The sequence below is a fragment of the Podarcis raffonei genome, chromosome Z (genome assembly GCF_027172205.1).
Source record: "Podarcis raffonei isolate rPodRaf1 chromosome Z, rPodRaf1.pri, whole genome shotgun sequence".
In the NCBI taxonomy this organism is placed as follows: domain Eukaryota; kingdom Metazoa; phylum Chordata; class Lepidosauria; order Squamata; family Lacertidae; genus Podarcis; species Podarcis raffonei.
In genome coordinates this window covers 9,419,387-9,438,499 of record NC_070621.1, presented here as the reverse complement: position 1 = coordinate 9,438,499, position 19,113 = coordinate 9,419,387, and the positions used below count along the sequence as shown (strand labels likewise).

General features: G+C 44.1%; 1 protein-coding gene across 10 annotated transcripts in view; it reads left to right on the top strand.

Annotated features, from left to right (window-relative positions):
• The window catches only part of CACNA1B (calcium voltage-gated channel subunit alpha1 B), a 324,850-nt gene that overhangs the window by 288,358 nt on the left and 17,379 nt on the right, over positions 1-19,113 (top strand). For 9 of the 10 annotated variants that reach the window (XM_053373456.1, XM_053373453.1, XM_053373452.1 and 6 more), the window contains 4 exons: positions 628-755; positions 8,373-8,469; positions 17,638-17,746; positions 18,802-18,906. In XM_053373456.1, coding sequence (XP_053229431.1) covers positions 628-755; positions 8,373-8,469; positions 17,638-17,746; positions 18,802-18,906 — 439 coding nt within the window. Of the gene's footprint in view, positions 1-627; positions 756-8,372; positions 8,470-17,637; positions 17,747-18,801; positions 18,907-19,113 lie in introns of those variants that run through there. The other variant, XM_053373457.1, reaches the window with a different exon arrangement.

The following is a 19,113-nucleotide window of genomic DNA, read 5'->3' as shown; positions in this document are numbered from 1 at the left end:
AACTCAGTGGTTGCTATGTGTACACACCTCATATCTCTCTCTCTCCATCCAGGCAAGCAAGCAAGGGAGCTTAGCAATATTCAAGGATGTGTTCAAGGATGCTTCCCAGTTGGGCAAAAGCGTGAGAAAGGCATGGAAAGGAGACACAGGACACATTCACACCATACATTCAAAACACTATGGAACCACTTTTAAAAGTCATGACTCCCCCAAAGAATACTGGGAATTGTAGTTTGTTAAGGGTGTTAGGACGCCCCTATTCCCTACAATTTCAGCCCCCCTTTCCCCGGGGAACTCTGCGAATTGTAGCTCTGTGAGGGGAATTGGGGCCTCCTTAGAACTCTCAGCACTGCTAGCAAACTACAGCCCCCCCCCCAAAATTGGGATGAGCCATGACTGTTTAAAGTGATATAGCATTTTCAGTGTATGAGCGAATGTGTCCACAGATTTCTGCATTTGACACTTCAGACTCCGCCTTTTTCTCTTCAACAACAACAATAGTTTATTTATACTCCTCTTCCTTTTTGAGTTATCCTTTTGTTTTTTCATTGATTCCTTAATAAGAGAAGCTAATGTCTTTCCTCCTTCCCACCCCCAATTTCATCTCCCTCACCTTCCCCTTTGCAGATGTTGAACCTATTTGTGGCTGTAATTATGGACAACTTTGAGTACTTGACACGAGACTCTTCCATCCTAGGACCCCACCATCTTGATGAGTTTATCCGCGTCTGGGCTGAGTATGACCCTGCAGCCTGGTATGTATGCTCTTGCAAGCGCACCTTAAAATAATAGAATAGTAGAGTTGGAAGTGACCTATGGGTCATCTAGTCCAATCCCCAGCAATAAAGGAATCTCAACTAAGGCATCCATGACAGATGACCATCCAACTTCTGCTTAAAAACCTCCAAGGAAGAAGAGTCCACAACCTCCTGAAGGAGACTGTTCCACTGTCGAACTGCTCTTACTGTCAGAAAGTTTTTCTGTATGTTTAGTCAGAATCTCCTTTCTTGTAACTTGAAGCCATTGGTTTGAGTCCTACCCTCCAGAGCAAGAGAAAATTTGGTCCCTCTTCCATGTGATAACCCTTAAGATATTTGAAGATGGCTATCATATCTACTCCCAGTCTCCTCTTTTCCACGCTAAACACACCCAGCTCCTTCTACCGTTCTTCATAAGGTTAGACTTCTAGACCCTTGATCATCTTAGTTGCCCTCCTCTGCACACATTCCAGCTTGTCCACGTCCTTCCTAAATTGTGGTGCCGAAAGCTGGGCACAGTATTCCACACAGTGTCGTCTGACCAAGGTAGAACAAAGTGGTACTATTACTTCCCTTGATCTGGACACCATACTTCTGTTGGTGCAGCCTGGAATAGCATTAGCTTTCTTTGCTGCTACATCAAACTGTTGACTCATGTTAAGCTTGTGGTCCATCAAGACCCCTAGATCCTTTTCACTAGTAAGCTAGATGTCCCCTACTGAATATTTGCACTTCTGGTTCTTCCTGCCTAAGTGCAGAACCTCATCTTTGTCTGTACTGAAATTCATTTTGTTAGCTTGCACCCGGTTTTCTAATCCATTAAGATAATTTTGAACTCTGATTCTGCCTTCTGTGGCATTAACTACTGCTCCCAGTTTGGTGTCATCTGCAAAATTGATGAGCATCTCCTTAATTCCTTCATCTTACCAGCTTCCTTTCAAGAATATCATGAGGAACTTTGTCAAATGTCTTACTGAAATCAAGATACACTATGTCCACAGCATTCCCTTGATCCACCAAGCTTTTAGTTTCCTCAAAAAAAGAAAAGAAATGAGATTGGTTGGGCATGACTTATTTTTGAGAAACCCATGCTGAGTATTAGTAATCACAGCAGCATTTTGATAAATATATCTATTCTCACACATTAGGGTAATCTGTGCATTTCGAGTTCACCCATTAATCATCTCACCCCCCTCAGTCCTCTCCCCACTGACATTTCAGAGATTAAAAGAAGTGTTCAAATTATGGGGGGAGGATGAGCAGAACACTCTTTTAATGCTTCTGAATGCCATGTGCAGATAGGAAGAGCACTGTTGCACTTGGGTGCTGCTGGTGGGCTTCCCATTGGGGCAGCTGGTTGGTCACTGTGAGAACAGAATGATGGACTGGATGCACTGCTGGTCTGTTCCATTAGGGCTCTTCCTATGTTCCTTTTTTTAAAGGCTGCCTTAACTAACCATCTCAGAGGGCATGCAGTGGGCAGGACTGAAAATGAAGGAACCAGCAGATTAGTTTGTGGATTTCATTAAGAGCATCTCTACCTCCCTACCCCAATAATTTGAGTACTGATGATAACTTGACCTATGTCAATGTGAATATTGATGCAATTAAATATTTAAAATGCAACAAACGTTGCCTGCTAATTTAGCCTTGTAAATCAGGCCCCAGAAGTTACAAGTCCAAACCCAGAAGTTACAAGTCCAAACCATTTATCCAAACCTAATAATAGGGCTAGGGGAGGAATTCAATATAATTTGTATCTTCATAAGAAACTACCAAATTTGCAGGTCTTGAAGCAACACGTGTACCAAAACAGCTCTTCTTCCAAAAATTGCAGTTCTCTGAATTTTGCAATGCAGTCTCCCAAGCAAACAATGTGTCACAAAAACATACATATTACAGGAAAGTGTGCATGAAAATGCATATATTGGTGAATAAAACATACAATATGCATTATGTTAGGGAACATTACTTGCAAAAATGCATGTAATAGCCGAAACTGCAGACAAAAATGAGTTTAGTAAGAAAATTAGCACTATAATGCTGATGAATTTCCAGAGGATTTAAAATGAAATAGAACTAAATAATTGATAGATGCTGTGGAAATACAATACAAATTTAAATTAGAAAAATGAGAGGGAAACTTAAATTGACCGATCAGTTCATCCCTATCTAAGAGGCTGATAGGCTTCATTGCCACCACCCAGAAGTCCCCTCCCTGGTAGTCAGGATGTGTCTTCTACGAAGTAGACTGATGGAGGAAAGGAAGATTGCTACATTTCTGTGCTCAATGTGGGAGTGTGCTAACCACTTCCTCTGGGTCCAGCACAGCAGCCAATGAGATTGGCAAGCAGGGGTCAAGGCAGTCTCTCCTTCCTCCACCAGCCTGCTCACTCCCTCTGGATAGAATTCCAGGTAATCTCCCAAGTGAGTTGTTAATTGCAAGGGTGCACTACTTGCAATGATCACATGAATAATATGGTTGTCTGACTCCACTCACAGGTGGAAATCAATGGAGAGGTAAGTAGACATGGGAAGTCAATTTTATGGGACCCGGGAGAATAACAGCAATGCATAGATCCACAAACTTCCTTTCTGCTGATGTGGAAAGAAACTTAAGAAATAAAACAAAGCGAAATCAAGCTAATGATGTTTAGGAAAGATACTTATGATTTCTAGAAATGTGATGAAATGCCCTTTTGCCTGTGCTTTAAATGTTTTCTGTGTGAGGTGGGTTGATCTAATAACATTTTGATCTTTTAATAATGCCATCTTCCGGTTGTCAGTTTCTGGACTTAAAAAAACTGTATTTGAACTTGTTCTGTTCTGAGAAGAATATAAGGCTATTACTTGGGTTCTCTCCCTCCCTCCCTCCTTGTCTCTCTCCCCCTCCCCCTCTCCCCCTATGCTTCTCCCCCCCCTTTCAGAATATTACTGGGCCCCTTCCAGATATTCTGAATGATGACTTTCATCATCCCCAATTGCCAGTCATGCTGACTGTGGCCGATGGGAATTGTAGTCCAAAACCTCTGGAGGGCATCAGGTTGGAGATGTCTAGTATTAAAGGATATATCCCCCCTTTTCTTTAAAAAAAGAAAAGAAATGCATGCTGGTTATCTTCTCAGCTGCCAGGTGAATTCGGGTGGCTATTAAGCTGGCATGGGAAGTTGCCCATCTCACAGGTGATAACCCAATCCGCAGATGGAATGATTATGAGTTGTAGCCAATGTTAATTGTACTCAGTAGACCCACTGAAATTAGTGGGCAAGGGCCACCTAGGTTCATTTATTTCAATGGGTCTACTCTGACTAGCATTGTATAAAATCCACTAGGTTGTATCCAACGTCTTTGAGTAGATCCATTGAAATTAATAGACCTAAGCTAGTCAAGTTTATTAATGTCAGTGGGTTTACTCTGAGTAGGGCTAGCATTCGATGCTCCCGTTATTGGGTGTTTTGCAGTTCATTTCCATGCAGACTGTATCATATGAGGACTTTTGACCATAATTATAAACAGATTTCAAACTACACTGCCTCCCCCAAACAACCCTTGGAATCATAAGAGTTCTGTGCTTGGACTATACCATTTCAAATTGGAGGTAGAGGCTCACCTGACTGCATGGGCGTGCATGCGTGTGCGCGCACACACACACTATATCCTTCTACGTAGAAAACTATAGATACCTGGATGACGGATTATAGCATAACCATTACCCTGATATGCACACCGCCATATGAACTCTCACCTGTACAATGCCGTGGTACAGTCCAGAGACACCACATTATTCCTTTTATTTCCAGTGCCACTGTTATATAACCAAACAGCAACAGACATACCAAAATAGTCCTATGCATGAGATGGAGGTTCAGCAGAGGCTGGATGGGCATCTGTTAGGGTTAATGCAGCTTCACCCTGCATTGCAGATCCTGCATTATTGAGCAGGGAACGTGAACTAGATGACCCCCAAAGACCCCATCCAAATCCACACTGCTGTGACTCCAAGAGTTGCTCTTGCTTATGACAGTTACTCAAGAATGTAATATGAGCCCTGCTGGATGCCACCTTCTGAATGTTAGTCTTCACTACAATTTCTTGCTGTAGAGATGGGGAACCCACAGATGCTGCCAAATTTCAACTCCTACCATCTCAGATTATTACCCATGCTGGCTGAGGTTGATGCGAATTGTAGTCCAATTTTTTTTTGAGGGTCAGAGGTTCCCCACCTCTATCCTAGCAAGCCAGTTTTTGACAACTCAGGGACCCCCCCCTTTTTTTTTGCACTTCCCTAACATTCACATCACTCCATTTTCATGTTTTGTTAACTGGATTAAGCCATAAGAACACCAGATTAGCCTGGCTGATGGATCAGGCCAATGGCCCATCTTGTCCATCATTGTGTTCTCACAGAGACCCACCAGATGCCCAGATAATAAGCCCCAAGTAGAACATGAGTGCAACAGCACCGTTTTGATTCCCAACAGCAGGCATTCAGAAGCAAACTGCCCCTGACAGTGGAGGCAGAACACAGCCACCATGGAAGTGAACTGCAAAACTTGCAGGCATGGAAAACAAAGCTACAGTCCCTGATTTACCTGTCGTGGTTGACTCTTTCCTGTGCCTCAGGCAGTTTGAAGGGCCATTGCTCAGTAGTAGTGCATTTGCTTTGCTTGCAGAAGAAGCTGGGTTCCATCCCTGACATCTCCAGGTAGGGCTGGGAGAGATCCCTATCTGCAGTCTGGAGAGCAGCTGCCAGCCAGAGTAGGCAACACTGATCAAGATGGACCAGTGGCCTGACTCAGTACAAGGCAGCTTGCTGTGTTCCATCGTGCCTTTTTTGTATTCATTTTTTAAAAAAACCTTTTCCCCTTATTGTTTTAATAATTAAGTTACAACTGAGGATGTTTTTAAAATTCTTCTAGGGATTGGATGAATTCAATAGGGCTGCTTCTGAGTGGATGGCATCATGCAGTCCTATGTCTGTCTTCCACTGCTGCTGAAATATTTCCCTCCACAGCTTGTTGTAAAGGAAATCTGGAGACTCTGAAATTGAACACGACTCTCCCATTCTTTCTTCTGTTTTTTTTTGGGGGGGGGGGAGGTGACTTCAGGAGGCTCTGGAATGGAGCCATCTCTCTTCCATATATTTCTTTTTTTCCCCTTTTGGTCATAACTCATGATTTTTTTTCCTTTCCAGTTGCCGGATACATTATAAGGAGATGTACAGTTTGTTGCGAGCTATTGCTCCACCTCTGGGCTTAGGAAGGAAATGCCCTCACAGGGTGGCATACAAGGTTTGGCATTTCAGCGGGGGGAAACCCTTCCAGTATATTTCTCCTCTATTTGTTTGCCTTGAATTTGAACCTTTAATTTGATAAAAACAAACAAACAAACCTGAACTGCAAAGGCAAAGAAAAAGAAGAATAAACTGGACTGAACTAACCCCTTTGCCTGAACAAGAATGATTGACAAGCCCCCACCCCCACCCTTTGATCTTACTCTTTCCCATCTAGCATCTCTCCTGACACACAATGATGCACACTTGCCTGGACATGGGCAGCTTTATGAGACAGTCAGCTTTGAAAGGTTCCCTTCTCCAGAACAGGGGTGGGAAGAGTTGGGGGCAGGCTACCCCATTCCAAAAGTTTTGAGTTAATTGATTGAGGAGGTGCTCATCAAATTTACAGATGGTGCCAGGCTGGGCTAGCAAATAGAATGTGGATTCAAGATGACCTTAACAGATTTGAGGGCCAAAAGTAACAAAATGAATTTCAATAGGGACCAAGGTATGGGTCTATACTTAGGCAGGAATAATCAGATGCACAAATATAGGATGGGGGACACCTGGTTTACTAGCAGTACATGTGAAAAGAATCTAGGAGTCATAGTGGACCACAAGTTTAACATGAGTCAACAGTGTGATGCTGCAGCAAAAAAAAAAAAAAAGCTAATGCTATTCCTAGGCTTTATCAACAGAAGTATAGTGTCCAGATCAAGGGAAGCCATAGTACCACCCTATTCTGCCTTGGTCTGACCACAGCTGCTGACATGGAGGTACAAGCCTTGGTGCCAGGCGTCAGCTAGGTTAGGCACCGACTGAGGGTCCCTCGGCTGGGTTCCTCACCAGTTCAACCTAACCATTCACCACCCTCCCTGCTAGGGCCCTAAATGGTTTTCAGTGATGGATGGCAGAGTTGCTTTTGAACAAAAAGGCAATCCGAGTTCTCCTCCAAGCAGGCTGCTTGTCCATTTAAGTAAAGGTAGAGGGACCCCTGACCATTAAGTCCAGTCGCGGATGACTCTGGAGTTGAGGTGCTCATCTCGCTTTATTGGCCGAGGGAGCCGGCGTACAGCTTCCGGGTCATGTGGCCAGCATGACTAAGCCACATCTGGTGAGACCAGAGCAGTGTACGGAAACGCCGTTTACCTTCCCGCCGGAGCAGTACCCATTTATCTACTTGCACTTTGATGTGCTTTTGAACTGCTAGGTTGGCAGGAGCTGGGACCGAACAACGGGAGCTCACCCCATCACAGGGATTTGAACCACCGACCTTCGGATCGGCAAGCCCTAGACTCTGTGGTTTAGACCACAGCGCCACCCACCTCCCTGCTTGTCCATTTATGTGTCCCCAAATGTAATGTCCTGGCCTATCAATCTCTGAAATCTGTTTCTTGGCTCTATAGACAGGGCTGAAAAAAGTCTGGGGATCCAGTGGAAGTTGAGGAGTGCAGTTGTTGCCCAAGGCGTGCTGGCTGAGAAACCATGTAGCATCCACCATCACAAGCAGTGCTGGTCCCTGCCTTGGTTGGCAGGGACATTGGGAGGTGGGAGCATTGTTGTCACTATGCCAAGGTCCACTCTGAAGTCTGATGCCAGCCTTGTGTTATTGAAAGTGGAGATCTTCCTTATTTTTGCCTCCATTTTACCCATTATTACCCTCACTTCCAATCTAAGCAACAAAAGCCTGCCCAGGAAAGGAGAACCATTTTATTAAAGCCTTGTCTGACTGTCCCATAATGCTGTGTATCGCTTCTCCTCGGCATGATGAGTACAGCCCCTTGACACCTGCACAACCACCTGTTTGAGAATATATGGGAATGCTCCCCCTCCCACCCATGGTTTCAAACCTCTTTCCTTCCCACCTGCTTTTGTCCACACTCAATCATTCTGTACTGCTACCGCAGGGATTTGAACCTCTTCTTTTTAAAGAAAAAAGAAAAGACGATGAGCACATGGAAAGAGAGATGCTCAGTGACAGGGATAGCCAAGGTGGTGCTCTCCAGCTGATACTGACAATGGCTAGAGGGCACCAGGTTGGCTACCCCAGCTCAAAGAGATGAAATTGGAAAAGAAACCATCTGATTTAACCCTCCTCTTTGTTATTAACCTCCCTTTGTTTTGTTTCCACTCCCTGAAAACAATCTAATTAATCAGATCTCTCTCCTTCTCTCTTGCTCTCTTGTCTGCTTTCCACTTCATCCCTGGTCCCCCTCCCCTCTGTTTGACACTTGGCTCTAACTTGGTTCTTCCCCCACCCTTGATTCCCTCCCCATCTTCTGGCTTCTGCTTCTTTCTTTCTCTCTCTCTCCCTCTCTTTCTATCTCTCTGGTTCCAAGTGGGCGTATCAGTTACACGGACATGTATGAGATGCTGAGACACATGTCCCCACCACTTGGACTGGGAAAGAAATGCCCAGCTCGCGTTGCCTATAAGGTTAGACCAGACAACCAGTGCCATCTGTTCTGTTGTTGCTAAGGCTGAACTGCCTCCATTTCCTGTAGTATTTGTGGTGTCTTCTAAGCTATTTCAGATGCTTCATAATCTCCCTAGTTCAGGGGTGTCCAACACATGGCCCAGCCCATAGCAGCTGTACAACAAAGAGGCTACTGGGACAGGAAACACACTGGCAGCAGAGGCTGGTGCTAACTGGGACTGGTAGGGTGGAAAGCAGTGAGATCAGTGGCAGGCAGAGTCAGAGAAGATGGCTGGTTGAGCCAAAGTCAATAATAGGCATAGCCAACTAATTGTGACCTTTCCCCCCCATCCTCCTCTTTGCTGAATTCTACAAGGGCAAAACTGAGACTGAGGAGGTGGAAGCTGGCAGTAATAGCCACCCCTTGGTCTGATTGTAATTAAGAAGGCAGGTAGGTGGAGGCCATCTGAGGGCAGATTGAGTTTAGTGGTGGCACTGCCTCACTCGCCTTAATTGGGCAACCTCCACTACCATCACACAGCTTTCAGAAATGTGGAGCTGTGCCCATAGGGTCCTATAACTGGAACTCCTACTTGGTCCTTTGGCTTCAAGCAGCAGGCAGATTCTAAGTGCCCCCATAGGCATGCAGAGTTCAGGTAGGAGCTTTGGAGAGTTTGTGTACTCAAATCCAAGTGCTTGAAGGCTTTTAAAAGGGGTTCATGCCCCACTAAAGCATTACTGGTGGAGGGGCCATAGCTTATTGGTAGGATATCTCTCTTCAATACAGAACATCCCAGGTTCACTCCCTAGCACCTCCAGGTAGGTCTGAGACAGACTCCCCTCTGAAATTCTGTAGACTCATTGCCAATCAGGATAGAAAATTCTGAGCTAGATGGACCAATGTTAGTGCATTTGTCTTGCATGCAGAAAGCCCCATGTTCAATCCACTGTGTCTCCAGGTAGGGCTGGGAGAGACACCAAGCTTGAAACTCTAGAGAGTAGCTGCCAGTTCAGTGTAGACAATAATGAGTTATCTGAACCAGTGGTCTCACCGAGTACAAGGCAGCTTCCTATGTTCCCATAGTTTGACTCAGTGTTCTCCTATCAATCTGTCACCTTCCCTTTAAGAGACCTGGAAGTCCACCTCTATTGGTGCCTCTTATGCAAGATGGCAAGGAGGGAGAGAGAATGTAAATTTAATATTTTATGTGAAGGGGAGTTTATGGGTGAGTCTCCGGGCTCCTGTGGGTTAAGAAATGAAGCCATTTAAATTCATTTGAGTTTGACACCCCTGTTCTAGTTTGAAACATTCCGCATCTCTGACTAAGTCATTACAGCTGTGGTGCCCATTACACCTTTCTAGCTAGCTGAGTTTCTACCTGTCCATAAATATATTTATATCCTGGTTCATTTTTCGGATTTTACCTTTCCCCTTCCTTTTCTGTCTGCATCAAGTAAGAGACCAATTATTCCCAATCAAGGCTGTCTTCATGGCAACATGTGCTTAGACTTAACAAATCCTTAGGGTGCATTGCCTCCAGCTCTGTGTTCACTGAAAGCCAACATGTTTCTTCAGAAAAAGCATGTGATACAGTTCTCCTAGGACTGTACCACTTCAGAATGCAAGGGAAAGGCACTGCATCTGGAATGCAGGGATAGACAAGCTGTGTCCTCCAGGTGTGTTGGGCTACCATTTCCATCAGCCCAAGACAGCATAGTCTCTGGAGTTGTAGTCCAAAACATATGGAGATTACTTGATCATCTACCCCTGCTATGTAGATTGAGAACTGATTTTCCATGGCACTACTTTCTGTATTAATATGTTCAAGTCAAAGCAGTAGATGTGTTCAACTCTGGTACACCCATTCTACATTGTACCTGCCTGAGGATGTGGTTCACCCATCTGGGAGTGACATCCCTGCAGCTTCTCCAGCTCCTCAAACACACAGGTGCATGGAACTGAAGATTCAGCTACAAATCCTTTAAGGATTGTAGATAGTTCTTGCAGGCGATCAAGCCACTAGAAAGAAAAGTGCTGCAAACCTTCTTAAACCTTCAGGTGTCTGGCTCTTTGCTGGGACAACATATTCTACAGCTCATCTAGGAAGACCTATTGGGAGCTGCCCGGGGTCCTGAATTGACTGGAATAAACTCTGCTAATTGCTACCGCTTCCCCTGCAAAGTCCAAACAGAAGGGGATCTTTGTCTTAAATGAACATTATCCTCTTTGTAGAAGGGAAATTATTTCCTGCAGAGAAAATTTGTTCCTAGAGAGCATGGATGTTAAACAATCCTCCAGTAACTACAGAAACAGTGATTCACCTTTGTTCCAGTGAAAGCAGAGTAAGAGATTCCCATGTTAACAAAACAGCTGCAAACTTTTGCATTGCCTTTCTGCAACAGTCTATTCAGATCAGATCAGGTTTGTTTATTTGTATTTAGTCATCAGACCATCACAAAACAAAAGGTTAACATTATGGAAGTAGCATATGGTAACACAAATAGAACTCAGCTCAAGTCCAAATACAACTATATGCAACAAAAACAAACTTAAAATGCGAAGTCCATCTTTGACCAATCCTCTGGCTGATTGACATCCAATGCCATTTTAAAATGTGTTGGGCAGGGGGGATTACTGGGTTGTTATTTTTATTTTTATCTTGTTTTTATTTTTATTATGTATTTTGTGTTTTTATGTTGTGAACCACCCTGATACCTGTGGGTATAGGGCAGTATACAATTTTAAAATAATAATAATAAATTACAATTGCCCCTCTTTTAATAAATATTAATATAAAATAAATTTATGCAAATCTGAATGAAATTATATAATCAACCAAAATGAATAGAAGCTTTAAAAATATATGACGCAGCATTCTGTTTTAAGAGACTGACCTATATTTTACATTTCTGGATAAGGATCAGTGTAGAGTTTTAACTTATTTAACTCGTTGCTAATTAGAAGAGGTGGTTCTGAAGGAGCGAGTAAATTAAACATAGGTGACACCTTAAAAGCTTCCTTAAATACACTCTTAAGAAATAAATGCTATAGAATCATTGGCTCACTTGAGCTCAGTGAACTCACTAATGTATTTTAATTTGCTCCAGACAAGGATTTAATCAATCAGAAAGTGGATTCTGCTCAGTTGTATGACAGTTTCTTGCCTCTCAATTTTGCAGTCAAGAACGCAGTGAGAAGGCAAGCAAGACACTGATGAATTTACATTGATGAACCCAGGATATGCAAGATTCAGTTGCCTGGGATTCCAGTTGCATTCATTCAGTAACTCCTTCTTACCATGGCCACTATCTAAGTACATCATACCATTGAGAGGCTCATAAAACCTGTACCCTGTTCAGGGCTTTAGGTTCACAGGAGAAGCAGGTGCAGTGAAAGCTGGATTTCTTCTGGGAGACATACTCAGGTCAAGTCATGCAAAATCTTGGTGAATTTTTAACAGAAGTCAGTGAATTCAGGACCATGGACAGCTCCCAGTGGGCCCCACTGGCTGTATTGTAGCTATAGCAGGACGTTGTCTCAGCAGAGAGCTAAAGCTTATGTAGGCTGTCAATTGCAGTTTGTCCTGCTTCCCTAGGGGAAGCCGACTTTTCTTTTTAAATCATCCCTTACACAATTTTGCATCCATTGTCTTCTGAGAGATTGGGAAGATGGAGATGCTGCAGGAGGGTGATGGCAGAAAACAGCACCTACATAGAGCAGCCTAGACTTCACCCTCTTCTGAGTATTGTTAGACCCTGGGGCCACAACACTAAGGAGCAGAGTAATGTAAATTGCCTTGAAAGCTCAGAGCCCTTTAAGGCTTGTGGCTGTGCATTGACCCTCATGTCACTGTCAGCAGGTGGAGTTTGGGGGAAATGATTTCATGCACCAGATTTGAAACCCTGCTGAATCATCTGAATGAGCAAGGTCCCAATAGAACATGTGCAGCGGATACTTGCAGAAAGTAGAGTTCAGCTGTCCTGCTCATCAGCTGATTGGTAGTAATATTGAAGCCTCAGGCCCTTTAAAGCACTACACAGTGTTCATTCAAAGTGCCTGATCAACTAACATCATCGTGACATCAGATGACTGACAGGTGGGCAGCCATACCCTCCTGTCAATTTTGTGCTACAAGATTAATTTGGATAAAGATCTGGCCTGTGGAGTAAAAAAAGATACAACTGTGCTCAAAAGTGGTTCACTAAAAAAAACAAAAACAAAAAACTGTCAAAATACAGTAGTACCATAATGAACATAATTTTTAAAAGTATAGCACTGCAAAATAATACACAAAATCAATGCATTTAGCCTGCATTAAAATGTAAGTGAGCATAAAGCAAGGATAAATCTCATCAAAAGTTCAAGTAGAAATACCCAAGACTTTGGATCCAAAAGTACGTCCAAAGCTAATAATAGTAGCACCTACCAGTAAACCCCACCCATCCTATACGCCTTGGCCCAGATTTCTGTCTTATAGAGGCTGTTGGGGCTGGAGGATGAAGTGAGGCAGGTGCAAATAGCCATCCCTTGATAGCAAGCACAGAAGTTTATAGTCAGTGTTAGCCTTACTCAGAGTAGACCAATTGAAATGAACAAGCATGGCTAATTTAGGCCCATAAATTTCAATGGGTCTGTGCTGAGTAAAACCTAGTATGCCGCAATCCAGAGTTTTGTCTCCCCCATCCTGGTTCCTCCCTATCTTTTTCTGTAGCAACCACATTCCTATGCCTAGGTGGTCTTTTCTCTTCTAGGACCTTCTTAAGAGCTACAATCTCCCCCTTTATACCTCCTTCTGTTGCCCCATCCCTCTCTGTGCTTGTATATTCTCGCTACATCTGGCAAGAGCCAATCCCTGCAGAGTCGTCATGCATGACACTTTATCTTGCTTGCCTTGGTGTGCATGCGGTAATATCTTTACAGCTTTGTTCTATGGTGTAACAGGAGAGCTGCATCCCAGAGATGTGCTGGGGCTTCCCAAAGGGGGTGCCCTTTCTCACTGTAGCCTGGTTCCGTTTTTAATATTAGAATCTGTATTGACTGCATTAAGAAGAGGGTGGGCTTATGCCACACACTCAACTCAACATCCATGTGTACAGGAAAAGGCATGAAAGGGGTTCTGGGGAAGGGATGTTGGAGAATCCCATCGGAAACAGGAGCAAGATTTCTGCAATTTACATGTTCGTCAGAGCTAAAATGGGGTCACTGAGGAACAATGGTGGAGGTATCAGCATGCTTGAGGAACCCTAAGGCTTTCAGAAGTAAAGGAAAAATAAAGGAAAACATCCTAAGATGACACATCTGCAAACACTACCACCAAGCACAAGCCCAATGATGACTGACATTCCTCAGTAGTCATGGAATGTGGAGTGACAGGAAACATAAAATGGAAAATGGGGGAGCTAGACTGTACTTCATTTACCCGGAACCTTGAATTGATGTGAGAAGTTTATTAGTGATCCATTGGGTAGACTATTGCCTGCACACTTCTCCTTATATCTTCAGTAAGAGGGCTGGTAACTTACTTCTATTTTAATAAAAGGAGAACAGACAGATAAAGGGGTGGAATATTTCACACCAGACCTTGTGGCTTACCTGATTTTATGGCAGAGATGGTCACTCAGTTCTCATTAGCCCCAGCTAGCATGGCCAGTGCTTAGGAATGATGGGAGTTGGAGCCCAATGAAACATTTGGAGAGCTACAGGTTTTAAGCCACAAGATGCTTGCAGGTGTAACCAGATTTCTTGTCTTGTGTGGTTTGAGAGAACAGACCTGGGTGTTTCCCCACCCCTTTCTAGTAGTTTATGCACATTTAATAGTAAGTTCCCTTAGCAGAGAAACTCAGTCTGACCCTTGCTCACAACATTAACTGGAACAAAGTTTTCTCTCTCGTGTGTGGTTTGGTTGCACTCTGAATGATTTCCTTCCTCTGTCATAAAGGATGGATGAGAAAACGCCAGGGAGGAAACATGTACAGTGAGCACTTAAGAAGCTTCCCTTCTGAGAACCAGTCTTTTCTCTTTTTTTGAATTGTGGAAATATGAATGGGCACACATTTGACTTGTTAGCCTCTGTCCTGCTTGCCTTCTAAAGCCCAACATGTAAGCAAAGCAGCTTCTACTTCAGCTATAGGTTTAGGGCTCCTTTGACTGCCATCAGAACCATCTCAGAAAATGCTCTGATCACACACAGAGAGAAAGCTGTTGCAGTAGATTCCCTAGATCACATCTTTCATTCCTTTTTGTGAGTTACCATAAGAAACAAAATCTGGCAATGGGGTGAAACATGCAGCAGTTTCTCATTCTTGCAGGGCTTATCCACACTTACCTTTCCTCTGTACTTTCCAGGCATGGTTCCCACTTTTAAGCTCCATGTCCAAGCAACAATCTGCAGAAAACCCTAAATCCTGTTTGTTGCACTTCAGCTTTAAAGACTGGGTTTTTGTGAGGAAACTCTGGGGCAAATAAAATGAGTGCTTGGACCCAGAACTTTGAAGCACAACCTGTGCCTGGAAAGGTAAAGGTAAAGGGACCCCTGACCATTAGGTCCAGTCGTGGCTGACTCTGGGGTTGTGGTGCTCATCTCGCTTTACTGGCTGAGGGAGCCGGCGTACAGCTTCCGGGTCATGTGGCCAGCATGACTAAGCCACTTCTGGCGAACCAGAGCAGCGCACGGAAATGCCGTTTACCTTCCCGCCGGAGTGGTACCTATTTATCTACTTGCACTTTGACGTGCTTTCGAACTACTAGGTTGGCAGGAGCAGGGACTGAGCAACGGGAGCTCACCCTGTCACAGGGATTTGAACCACTGACCTTCTGATTGGCAAGTCCTAGGCTCTGTGGTTTAACCCACAGCGCCAGAGCAGGGCAAAAAGGAAGTGTAGATAAATTCACAGGCAGGAGTTGCATGGATCTGAATAACAACCTCAGATTAGTAACAGCACAAAAACCAGGTCTTCTGAGGTTTGGGGGGGTATAGGCTTCCTTCTGGCTAATTGATGCTCATTTCCAAGCCCCCCACCTGGATTAGGATACAGCTCTCCTGAGAGAAATACACACACACACACACACACACACACACACACACACACTGGCTTTTCTTTCACTTCCAAGCATCTTTCCCCCTTTCTTTTTCCCTGTCACTCACTGCAATGGATACAGTGGGACTGTCTGAGTAAGTTTGGACCATGGGGCTGCATTGAAGAAGGTAGGATTCTGCTGCTAACATTTTCTGTGCTGACGACAGCAAAAAGTGGGTAGCAAATTAGATCTGTTTTGGGGGGAGCTTAATTGGAATTTAACGGGTGGTATCTAATGCCCTCATGCCATTAATGCAATGGAACTTTCTCTTCTTTTCCCAGACCCACCCTATGCACTCTCTAAATGTGCTCCGAGGGGGTAAGGGAAATCCCAGTTCAGGTTTAGAACACAGGGGAACTTCTGTTGTACAAATGTAAATACTTAGCACTACAAGAGATTTAGCACTACTTTGCATTCAAGCCAGCATGTTTTGAATTGCTTTGGCACCTAGGTGTGTTTCTCATGGACTAAGGAGGTGGCTGCTATTCCTGAAGCACTATCACTCATTTCATGCCTTATTTCCTCTTTGTCAGCAATTATTCCCCAAGAGCTCACTGTCAGTTTGCTAGTTTCCAGATAGCACCTTTGAGGACATGCTTCGTACAGGCAATAGTTTATCAATGGTTTCATGTAGAGGTTTTCAACCTTTGTGAGTCCATGGCTCATTGACCAACTACATTCTTTCTGTTGCACCCCTGTGGGGCTCAGGAGCCCACTTATGTCACCCCTTGCCTGAAGAACTGGCAGCCCCTCACCCCCTTTCGAACCCTCTCCCTTATGGATTGTTCTCTCAGCCTCCTCTCTTCTCCCCTCCCCTTGGGAGTCCTCTGGGCAGGTGGAGCTGCCACCCCTGGTCTCTGAGCTGCCCCTCCAAAAGAGAGGTGCCTCCTCCCACTGCTCCACCCCCTGGCTAGCCTCAAAGGCATCCTTCACCTGGGGAGCTTGTAGCCAGGGCTGCTGAAACAAACAGCTGTGCAAGCCTTTGGGAGGCAGAGATGTGAGAGGGCATCAGAGATGGGAGGGAAGGAAAGAGGCAGGCATTTGGGGGCTGGTTGAGGGCAGTCTGAAGCTAGCAGGGCAGTTCACCACCCACCCCAATGCAATAGTCTCCTCTGTTTAATAGTTATTCCATATCCCCAGAAAGCCCTGGGCAATGCACAATTCCCAGGATTCGAGTTGGGGGGTATTGACTATAAAAGCTTGCATAAAAGCACCCTGTATGGCAAGAATGATATTGATGCCTACTAGCCATGATACCATCTCCAATAGTAGCTGTAGAAAATAGGTATGTCTTTTGATACCAGTTGATGGAAACCACAAGCAGGGAAGAGTCCTGTTCATGATCTTCCCAGAGGCATCTAGCTGGCCACTGTGAAAGCAGAAAGCTGGTCTAAGATGGGTCTTTGGCTTGATCCTGCAGGACTCTTCATATGTTATTAGGCCAAAGATTATTTTTTTAAAATGCTGCCATACTGCTATTTTTGAAGTACTAAAACACAGAAAGAAGAGCTGGTCACTCTGTCCATGGAGGGAAATGCAGGGTGAGATGGTTTTAAGGTATAGAAAGACAGGTTTAGGTTATAGCTGAGAGTTTCCAATACATAAGTGAAGCTCAGCGTTCATTCATACATTCATTTTATTTGTATGCTGCTTTTGCACACACAAAAAAGAAATCACGCTCCAAGCAGCTTACAATAAACAGGGATGCATTTCAAACAAACACTACAAAAACAACTTCATAATAACATAGCAAAACAAAAACATAATATGCAAAAGCATATTTCAATACTATAAATATAACAAAATTAGTTAACCAGCATGCTGCATCCCATAGCAAAAATAACAAGGGAGCTTCATAGTTTCACCTTAGTCCTAGAAACACCCCTCCCATGATGTTGGAATATTGGAACGTATTGAGATTGTGGATATCTGGGGCTTGTTACCTACGTCAGCATATGAAAAGTTAGCATTGTGGAATGTCAGCTCTTGGTAATCAAGCTTACTCTGAGGAGGAACGAAACTGAGTACTAGAAAGTGGGGTGGGCGAGTATGAGGTTTGGGGAGGGGAAATAAGTTGATCAGCATTGATAGAAGCCTGTCTGTCTCTCAGCGCTTGGTAAGGATGAATATGCCAATCTCAAATGATGACTTGAGTGTCCACTTCACATCTACGCTGATGGCCTTGATCCGCACTGCCCTGGAAATCAAACTTGCATCAGGTGAGATAACAGCAGCTGGCTTAAAAGATCATAATTGTGTGAATAGGAATGAATGGGGAATGGGGATGGGGACTTTGGCCCATACATTTTCAAAATTGATGTATGGAAATGGGCAAATTTCAGATTTTAAAGCAAGATATCTGAGCAAATTTCCACATTACTAGACCAGGACCTCCAGATGTTGTTGGACTATATTTCCCAGAATCCCTGATCATGCTGGCCTAGGGTCATTGGAACTCTGAGTCAAGAAAACATCTGGAGGATCACAGGTTCCATAGCCCTGCATTAGCTTCATCAAGCTCAGTGGTAGCACATCTACTTTGTATGTAGAAGGTCCCTGGTTCAATACACCATGTCTCCAGGGACAGACCTCCTATCTGAAACCTGTAGAACTGCTACCAATCAGTGCAGGCTGAGCTAAATCAACCAGTGATCTGATTCAGTACTTTGGTGCATTCTGGAAGAGCTTCTCTCTTCAGAGAAGTAAGAAGTAAGAGCGTTGACATTGCCCACAGTCTTCTTCCCCTCCATGGAAGAGGAGCTATTCTCTACCGTGCTCTCTTTTTCCCTTTTCAAGCTTCCTGCAGAGTAAGAATAATACCCTTCCTCATAATAATACCCTCCCCAAAGGGTAGGAATAATGCCTTTCCTTGGGGCCATCCAAGAAAGCTGAGTGCTTGCAGATTCAGGGCAGGCAAAAGAAAGTACTTCACATAATAGTTAAGCTATAGGATTTGTTCTCCCACAATCTCATGGTGGCCATCAACTTAGAAAGCTTTAAAAGAAGTTTATGCAAATTCATGGAGGATATGTTTTATCAATGGCTGCTAGTCATAGCGGCTGGCTATATTACCTCCAGTATCAGAGGCATATCTGAATGTCAGATATTGGGAATCATGTGGTCCTTCCTGTGGGCTTCCCATTGGAACATCTGGTTGATCACTTCGAGAAAAGACGTACTTTGCTTTATAAGCCTTTGCTCTGGTCCAGCATGGAGCCTGGTCTGTGAGTGAAACATTTTCTTCCTTTGTATCACCTGGCCCATGGCATGGCAGGGGTCCTGCAGCTTCAGTGTGACATCGAGCTGAGGAAGGAGATCTCGCTAGTTTGGCCCAATCTTTCGCCAAAGACCTTGGATCTGCTAGTACCACCTCATAAACGTAAGTCCCATATTTCCCTTTGTACCACATTGATGGCATAAGCATTAACATTTACACTGAGAAGTGTTTTAGCAGGGATAGGCAAGCTATGGGGACGCTTCAGCAAAACAAGGAAAAAGGACATCTTCCCGAATTCCTCTTCTTGATGTGCTGTACAGTGCTTTAAGGGCTTAGGCCCAGGCCTGGCTGTCAGTACTTTATTGCTAT